Raw genomic sequence first — 9,328 nt, forward strand, 5'->3', positions numbered from 1 at the left:
GCTCGTCGAGACATTCAAATCGATATGTTTTGAGACATTTGTTATGTTTTGGTTCGACTCTGACTAGTTGGTCATTTTTGGGTTCTAGAGGTAATTTTGTACTTTTTGGGTTAGGGCTTGTCTATATAATTTTCTTTTCTCTAAGAAGCTTGTATGAAAGGTTTTGTAACATTCAAAGATAGTGAAATTTGTTCTATTACTCAACGGGGAAAGTAGCTTCCCATTTTAGGAGTAAACCATGTAAACTTTGGTGTTGTGCATTGTGGTCTTCTCTATTTTTTCGTGTTCTTCTACAAATCATCATTCTTGGGCATTGTTCTCTTAACCCTTCATTCGTGTCGAACTCTCTCCCATAGATAAATTTGTAGGTGAAACGAAGAGTGAAGATACATAATTCAACCAACAGTACTGAATGTTATCAACCCCTTACTAGTTAAAGTCCAAATTAAGAACGCTCAGATTTTGCAGTAAAAGATGTGGTCGGTGGATGTGCGGGAACGATCAGTGCTTGCGGCCTTCCACACAAACAGTGGGAGCCAAAAGACCAACAGAGAGAGAGAGAGAGAGAGTAAGTAAGGGGGTGGGGCCCGTGGGGGTTGGGTTGGGGAGGATGGTGGTGGGCCGCATCATCTTGAGGAGTAAACATAGAGTCTGCAAGGTTCCTTCGCTGTTTTTTTTGTTTGGTAATAAGCCTCTTTCGCTGTCGCCGTATCATAATTAGTGCTGGGAACAGATAAATCTCAGAGTCTCTGATGACCACAAATCAGAAGTCTTGGATTTAATGGGTGGATCTCGCCACGTGGATAAATCTTTCTTTGATTGAAGGGCACAGATCTCCTCTTCCTCTCCTCTATAAAACCCAAACCATCCTCCGCTCCTCTACCTCACCCCTCTCCATTTCTCCAATCTTTAATAATTTCTTCTTCTTCTTCTTCAGTTTTTGTTCCTTTAAAACTATAAGAAAACATTAAACTAAGAGTCCAGAGAGATGAAGAGTTGCAGAGTTTCATTATCGAAACTGGATCGAAAGACAATTGAAAGAAACAGAAGAATGCAAATGAAAGGCCTTTGCTTCAAACTTGCTTCTCTCATTCCTCGCCACTACAACTCTTCTAAGGTCTCTTATATCTCTCTCTCTCTCTGTTTCTAATTATAATAATTTTATTTCACTTCCAAAGCTTTCTAATATGAAATCTTTTCAATGTTTTAATTTTCAGGAAATATCATCACAGCAAGATCGATTAGACCATGCCGCAAGCTATATAAAGGAATTGCAACAAAGAGTGGAAGAATTGAAAAGAAAGAAGCAATACTTAGCCATGGATATGAATGGAACCAATAATGACTCCAAAGAAGATAAAATGATAACTGGTTCTAATTTACCAGTAATTGAATTGAGGGACTTTGGTCATAGCTTGGAGGTCACTTTGATTAGTGGGTTGAATACAAATTTCATGTTTTATGAAGTTATTAGTGTTCTTGGAGAAGAAGGAGCAGAAATTGTTAATGCAAGCTTCTCTGTGGTGGGTGATAAGATTTTCCACACTTTCCATTCTCAGGTAATTAATTAATCTTAATTCAACTTAATTTGTACTAAGATTGATGGTTAATTTCAAGCTTAATTAATTAATCAATTAATTAACACTGTAATGGGTTCTTTTTTGAAGGCTGCTAGCTCAAGAGTAGGAGTAGAGACTTCAAGGTTATATCAGCGATTGAAGGAGTTGGTTCATTATTAGTTCTTTTGCAGAAGAGATTCTAGTTTAATTTGATATTCACTTGGGATGATTCTAGTAATTGTAAAGAGTTTCTTTCTCTTTCAATTCTCTCTTTGCAAGATTGTAATACTGTTTTGGAGGATCAGAATAGAGTGGTTTACAAGCAATCAAAGTATGTATTTTGTTAACCGTACATGCTTTATTGCTTTTATGATAACAATAATTAAGCAAAAGAAAGAAGAAGAAAATTCTGAGTAGTTCTCCTCAAAATGAAAAATTAAATCGATTTGTGTGAAACTGTTATGATCCCATCTCAGTCATATATATATATATATATATATGGGGGTTGATTTTATATTGGTTATAAAAGTAATTTGATATGGATTGATATTACCCCAAGTTCGTATCAGTGGTATCAGAACAATCATTCTTCGATCCTAACCTTCACATATAAAGGGCGATTTCGTGCCAGTCAATGATATAAGACACATTCATTTAGCATGAATTGATAAGCTTGGGATCTACCAATCCACAAAATACTTATTTCTATTTATCATATATATAGTATAAAAAAAAAATTTGAAACCAAAACTAATAGCAATAAGAAAATCCAGCAAGTTAGAAAAACACAAAGATCGAGAACAAATTGAAACCAGTTTTGATAGAAAAAAAGAAGATAAGATTTATAATAATGATTGTGTAATCTATCTAAAACTCTTACCATATATGCTTGCAGTTTTATTTTTCAAATTAAAGAGGTTAATTAAGTTATAACATAAAATAAAATTTAGGGAAAAAAGAGACTGTCTGGGAGTGTGGTTCCTATGCCTAGACCCAGACCCTTGCGAAATGATCGACCCTCACCCATGAAAGGTGGAAATCTAGCCTATGTTGATGTCTCTACGTGAACTCCCATTGGCACCCTATTGATTTGATTTCACTACCCTTTCCCTTATTTCCAGTGCCACCAGATGGAGCTTAAGTAGCTACTTGCTAATAGTGTCTTTCCACAACATTTATATAATTAAAATATAAAATGGTTAAAATTTAAAAATTATCAACTGATTTAGCTTGAGCAAAACCACGTCTCTTACCAACCACTCAATCGAATTTAGCTCGTCCCCAGGGAGCCCAACACGTCCAAGGTGCATCCAACCATTGGGCTGTGCCACACACATCCCTAGGCGTGCACCAAGATGTGTTTTGCTGGTCAATGTTTCCATGTATTCGTACTCTACCCATCATGTCCCATTCTCAGATCATGATTGCCACCTATAGGCAAAGGAAGGATGAAAACTTCCATCAATGGGTCATACTCAAGCAACTTTATTTGAAATTTTATGTACGAAACTTTACTAATGAGCCATGTTCAGCAGAAATATTGGAAGTTTTTTCAATATTGTGTTTTGTTTTTAGTTGCAGAAATAGGGTACCTCATTTTGACTTGGTTTCTTCAATTTTTGTTTGGTTTCACTTATTTCCTACATGGTTGATAAATGCTTTTTCAGCATTAATGTAATGGTTTTCTTTGATTTGGTAATATAGCTATTCTTTCTATTCTGTGTCACAAGATGGAAATGAAATGGACTGAAACTAATTTTTCAAAGTGACCAACTTAAAAACCAGCAGTGAAGAGATATATAGTTCATAGTTAAAATCAGAGTAGAGAGCTAGAGACTAAAGCTGTGTTTGGCACGCATTCTAGGTTGATCGATTTCGCATTCTCGGACAATTAAAACAACTATTTTTATCATTTGAGAATGCAAAATTGACTTAGAATGCATACCAAACGCTGCCTTACTGTTTATCTAGGTTAAACATGACCACCTAATTAACAATTCCAAATTTTAGTTAAATTTGGCAGTACATGAGTTAGTCCTTGTAATAGAGGACCCCATATATATCTTAATGATCAAATTCTAATGCCAAGTAAGCAAAGAAAACTGCTCAAACTCTGTTTCAAAGTTTAATAAAATTACAACAATACAATCAAATGGTGATGAATATAAAATACAAAGTGACATCTTTTGTAATTTTAGCTACTTCCTCCACTCATTTTAAGCTGAAATTCTACTAATGAAATATTTGTCTACTCCTCTATCACATGGATCAACCCATATACAGCCATGAGGTAAATAGTGAAGCTTTATATGTCACTAAGGATAGTGACAGAAAAGAAAACCCTTACAACTATGATTTAACAAATTCACTTGAAATTTGAAAAAGCATCCATTCTAAACACCATTTGGAATATTCAAAAATATACGAAAATGGATCTTATGTTGGCACATGCAACATATGACCAATAATTAAAAGGATCAAATTTTTTGTTTGCCCCTAACAAAAAAGAGAGAATCTCTACACTCATGAGTTCTAACGTTTGAATGTAATTTATAGAAAATTAGTAAGAAATGTATTTCGAGCCTTCCTTAATAAGAATAAGGGGTGTTGTTCTCTGTGCCGCAGCACAGTTTGTGTCCAGGCACATGGGATGGGCACAATGACCACTCTGCCCCCTGTACAGACTTTTCATGTGCCTGGGCACAGGCTGCGCTGTGACACAGAGAACATTCTCCCTAAGAATAATGATGAAATCATAGTGATGGAAGAAGAAAACTTTCTTGATAATCAGAACGTGAAAAATGTTGAACTACCAAATTATATTTGTGTTGACTGGAAAGTTTGAAATATTAACCTTAAAGACCGACTGCAAATATAACAATAACTTGAACCACTTTGTAACGGTTTGTGTGTACGTTATCTATGAGTTATAGAAGTGAAAATGACTTGAGAAGGAAGGTGGGGGGCTTCATATGTAACCTCAAAAACCATAGGGGCATCAGAGCCAAAGAATTATTGATGGGTGGGAAAAACTTGGATGTTGCATCTATGTGGCAATAATTTGTCATGTGTCTCATATCTTGGAATCATCAGGACCCACCCTATTCACTAGACCCTTTCTCATGGAATATATTCTTTTTCGTGTATGGATTGGGTTTTCTTTCCCATCACTATGCCTGGTGAAGTTTAACACTGTGTTATTTGTCACATGATGGTGTGCGAGGTAGTCTATGTGATAGATGATCGAGAAAGAATATTCCATGTGATTCTTATTGGTATAATTTTAGCTTAAAATGAGTAGAGGGACTAACTAAAATAACTAAATACGTCATTTTGTATTCTATACATCTCCATTTGATGGTATTTTAACAATTTTATTAAAACTTTGATGAATCAGAGTTTGAGCAACTTTCCTTGCTTACTTTGGATTATAATTGTTTTTATTTTTGATATTACGCATAACTCCCACCTTATTTGTGCCTTGTGGAAGATTGAGGTAGCAATTTTAAACTCAAATTAAATGGTACACCCTCACATGTACATTCTTTGTAGTTTTAAAGATTTAAAAATTTTTTTTTTTTTTTTGACACTTCACAAACTTTTGTTTGAACTGAAATTTGACAAATGAAACGGTGAGAACTTTGGGTCTATATCAACAAAAATTGGTCCTATCAAAGGTTGTTATTTGGGCTACCTTGAAAAAAATTGCAAGCGAACCCCTATGGAAAAACTCACTTCCAATTTTCCCTTCCAATTTACTAAATTGGTTAATGTACATGGAGATGCAATACATGGTATTTGATGAAAAAGGAAAAGAATGCTATCAGGCTGCATAGCATATGCTAGCGTCTCCCTATATCTATCTCTCTTCTCCACAATAGAGGGCAGATATGTCATTTCATAGGAAGAAGAAGAGAGATAGACACATGGAGGCACTAGGGTACGTTACATTGTTGGACATGGAACTCAATCCATTGATTAAATCAGACTATAAAATTTGGCACATAACTAATCTATTTAGGCAATGTTTGGTTGCCAAGAAAATATTCAAAAATTTGAATTTAAGGTGAGAGATAGACATGAATTAAGAACTTTGATGAACTTTTATATATGCAAGCCATGAGAATTGGGTTTTCCCCATAGTGGGGGACCCTATGGATAATTTTTTCCCCAAACAATAAATTACAGTTAAGAAAGAGAAAAGAATCACCAAATGGGAGCTATCTTCATAAATTTCTTCCTTTATTACATGATCATCATCATCAATGTTCTTGAGTTACCTCTTTAATGGCTAATGGATGAAAGACGTGGGGGTGACACCATTTGGAGATTCCATTTATTGCAACAAAATTTCAAGTATATATCACAAACATATCTCGTGAGCCACTTTTCAATACCGGTACGTTGGGGGTAGAAAAGTAATTTCATATTAACTGGTCCGTGCCCCGATCGTGAAGAAAGTACTTTGTGCCCCCTTCGCCAACTATTTATATGACGAGCTCATCCTCAACGGCTATAAAGTTTGAAGGTTGTTGACATATCGATTGGACACGTTTGTCATTGTTGGAAAAGTACCGGCATATTTCAACTTCTGTCCTTACGGCTTCAGCTTCCATTGATTCAAAGCGAACACCAAAAATACGAACGTTGCTCCAACGTTCCAAAATCCAAAATTTAAAACCCAGCTCCTCAACTGAAACTTAATTTTTCACAGAAATAAAAAATAAAGTTTCGAAGCAGGTCCTGGAATCGTCCGTGCTGGGTTTTGTTCTTCCTTCAAAGCCCAACGTTCTGATCTCCTCGATGTTCTTGGGAAGACAACTGGAAAAGCCCAGTTTCTTCGAGCATATCTGATGAATTCTTCTGCCGTGTTCTTCTTTAACCGCAAACATCTAGTTTGTTGGTTTTATTCGGATTGTACATCAAGAATCGAAAATGTTATGAGGTAAATTTGTTACATTTCTATCACGTAGGATTAGTGCTTTCTTCCATGTTAAACTTCCATTCCTTTCCGGGTTTCTTTAGGTTCTTTTGATTCCACTCAAAACAAGCCAATTTTTAACTCAATAATTTTCCTCCGCGTTGTTTGTTGTGATTCTTGTTGAATGTGGTTCAACACCCAGTCCCAAACCGAATCCTTATTCCCTTGATCCTTCTTCTTTGTCCAAAAAAGATAGTTATTTTCACTCTGTGTCAACCCTCGTAAATTATGGCGGTATTGGCTCCTGGAATTCTATTGAAGCTCCTCCATGGAATGCAAACAGGGGTTAAACCTACTGGTGAGCACAGGAGCTCACTTCTGCAGGTGACAGATATCGTACCAGCAGATCTCGACGAGAAGAGTCTCTGGCCTAAACACGGTTTCCACATAAAGGTTTCTGATTCTTCACATTCAATCTATGTCAGCCTGCCTTTCGAAGAAGATGATCTAGTCCTCAGCAACACGATGCAGCTCGGTCAGTTCATCTACGTGGACAGATTGGAGCCAGGGTCCCCTGTTCCAATCATCAAAGGCACAAAGCCTCTTCCTGGTCGACACCCTCTGGTGGGCACACCTGAACCGATAAAGAGTCTCAGAGACGAAGGGGACAAAATTGAACAGAGAACCTTTAATTCAAAACTCTCTGGTCACAGAAGAGGCTTTTGGGATAGCTCAGCTGATGTTGCTTCTTCCTCTCCTTCTATCATGAAACCAAGTCCTTTGCATTTTGATCAGAATACACCAAAAAAGGATAGGCCCAGTCCGAAGAGAACAGGGGGCAATTTTCCAAATTCTCCACTGATCAGAGGGAGAATGGTTAAGGATGAAAATTCAAGCATGGTTTTCAGATCTTCAGTAGGTGGGCTTTTGTCTAAGATGTCAGATTCAAAGGGAGAAAGCCCTGTCCATGTCAGGAAGAGCTGTGTTACCCCTTTTTCTGTCTTTAAAGTTACAAGGAGCAAGAGTGTGTTCGAACCAGAGCCAATGATCCCAAAAAGTCTCTTCAACAATACTGTAGGTACATTTTTCCTCTGTACCATTTTTGTAACTCTGCAATATAACTGGAGACAATTGTACTTTCTCCCAATTCTTGGGTACTACCCAAAAGCTAGTCCATTCCCAAAGAACTGCAGATATTGAAACAGTCCAAGTTAAATAGTTCAGTTTCCCTGAACAAGTTTTGGAGATGAACTAAATTATTATGTCTATTCTGCTTACTCCAGGAAAAGAAGAGTTCAACTCCCCCTTCCAGATTAAGAAATGTAAGAGTAGAAGCCTCTTCCAAACAGGCAGGGGAAGAACAGAAACAGAACAACTCAAATTCCAATGGAACTTCAACTCCCCCTTCCAGATTAAGAAATGTAAGAGTAGAAGCCTCTTCCAAACAGGCAGGGGAAGAACAGAAACAGAACAACTCAAATTCCAATGGAACTTTACAACTGCAATCTCAATCTGGTAATTCGAAATCCAAGCACGGTGGTAGTCTGTCCATGTCTTTACCTGGAAACCTTAGTGTGCTTGGAAAGGTAACATTATAATTTGGGATTTTTAATGCATTTCCATTTAAAAAAATCCATTTCAAAATCCATATTTTTAACTATGACAGGAAGCCATTCAACAGAGAGAAACAGCTCAGAAGAATGCTCTTCAAGCACTACGAGATGCCTCTGCCTCTGAAAGTTTAGTACGAGTTCTCAGGTATTGACATCGTTCAAAATTCCTTGCCTTCATGGTTGTAGTTTTTAATTCTGTTCATCTTTTCGCTCTTTGGAACTTTAAATGATTAATAAAGTACTCATTATTCCCTACAGGATGCTTTCAGACTTGGCAAAAAATGCAAAACCAGATGCTCCAGCTGACTGTTTTGATCAGTTTCTGGAGTTTCATCACCAAATGGTGCAAGCAGTGACTGACATGGAGTCAATTCAAGCAGCTACATGTAGTGAAATGGTTGAAACCCCAACTGCCAAGCAGACAGAACGGTGGAAGATAAAAGCTGAAGAAAATTCCAACATCTTACAAGAAAATAACTCGATAGACCAAAACAAGCAGACAGATTTACATTCATCAAAGAGAAGTTCAGCATTATGCAAGTCACTTGCAGCCATGCCAGAAAGAAGTGATTTCAAGACAACCCCTGGGAAGCACCTGAGATCAAACTTGAGCCAGAAATTTTCTTTAGAAAGGATAGGTGGATCCACCCCAAAAGGAAAGTTGCTCCCTGAAGCTACCTTGGAGAATGATGAGAACAAGTCACTTGCAGCAATGCCAGAAAGAAGTGATGTCAAGACAACAACCCCTGGGAAGCACCTGAGATCAAACTTGAACCAGAAATTTTCTTTGGAAAGGATAGGTGGATCCACCCCAAAAGGAAAGTTGCCCCCTGAAGCTACCTTGGAGAATGTTGAGAATATGAAACCAGCACCTTGCAGGTTCAATAATACCATCAAATTGGGTAAACGGATTGAAACAGAAGCCGGAAACTGGTTTATGGACTTCTTAGAGAAAGCGCTGGAAGCAGGTATGAAGAAATCGAGAGGAACGGCAGACAGTGACAGTTGCAAAGTCTCACAATCTCTCATGCTCAAGGTTATAAACTGGGTGAAGGTTGAGCAGTGTGATAGCAGTAAGAGGCCAGTTCACCCTAGAGCAGCACAAATAGCCAGGAAGTTAAGAATCAAGATGAAAAATCCTTGAATTGATGTAATGATTGAATTCCAATTAATAAGAGATAATGCCTCATGGAACTCTGCTCTGTGTAGGAACGGCAGACAGTGACAGTTGCAAA

General features: G+C 37.3%; 2 protein-coding genes across 4 annotated transcripts in view; both read left to right on the forward strand.

Moving 5' to 3' along the window:
• Positions 1–1,751, forward strand: part of LOC122656070 (transcription factor bHLH162-like) — a 20,744-nt gene extending 18,993 nt beyond the window's left edge. Inside the window, exons 2-4 of the mRNA XM_043850503.1 lie at positions 985–1,117; positions 1,218–1,559; positions 1,668–1,751. Coding sequence (XP_043706438.1) covers positions 989–1,117; positions 1,218–1,559; positions 1,668–1,739 — 543 coding nt within the window. The 5' untranslated portion in view covers positions 985–988 and the 3' untranslated portion in view covers positions 1,740–1,751. The remainder of the gene's footprint in view (positions 1–984; positions 1,118–1,217; positions 1,560–1,667) is intronic.
• LOC122656065 overlaps positions 1–9,274 on the forward strand; it is an 18,834-nt gene extending 9,560 nt beyond the window's left edge. Inside the window, exons 2-6 of one of the 3 annotated variants that reach the window (XM_043850498.1) lie at positions 2,752–2,757; positions 7,145–7,554; positions 7,764–8,066; positions 8,147–8,238; positions 8,352–9,274. In XM_043850498.1, the coding sequence (XP_043706433.1) occupies positions 2,752–2,757; positions 7,145–7,554; positions 7,764–8,066; positions 8,147–8,238; positions 8,352–9,237 (1,697 nt within the window). In that variant the 3' untranslated portion in view covers positions 9,238–9,274. Of the gene's footprint in view, positions 1–2,751; positions 2,758–6,709; positions 7,555–7,763; positions 8,067–8,146; positions 8,239–8,351 lie in introns of those variants that run through there. The other 2 variants (XM_043850499.1, XM_043850497.1) reach the window with 2 other exon arrangements.
• The last annotated feature ends 54 nt before the right edge of the window (positions 9,275–9,328 follow it).

Source organism: Telopea speciosissima, chromosome 3 (assembly GCF_018873765.1).
Source record: "Telopea speciosissima isolate NSW1024214 ecotype Mountain lineage chromosome 3, Tspe_v1, whole genome shotgun sequence".
NCBI classification, from domain to species: Eukaryota; Viridiplantae; Streptophyta; class Magnoliopsida; order Proteales; family Proteaceae; genus Telopea; species Telopea speciosissima.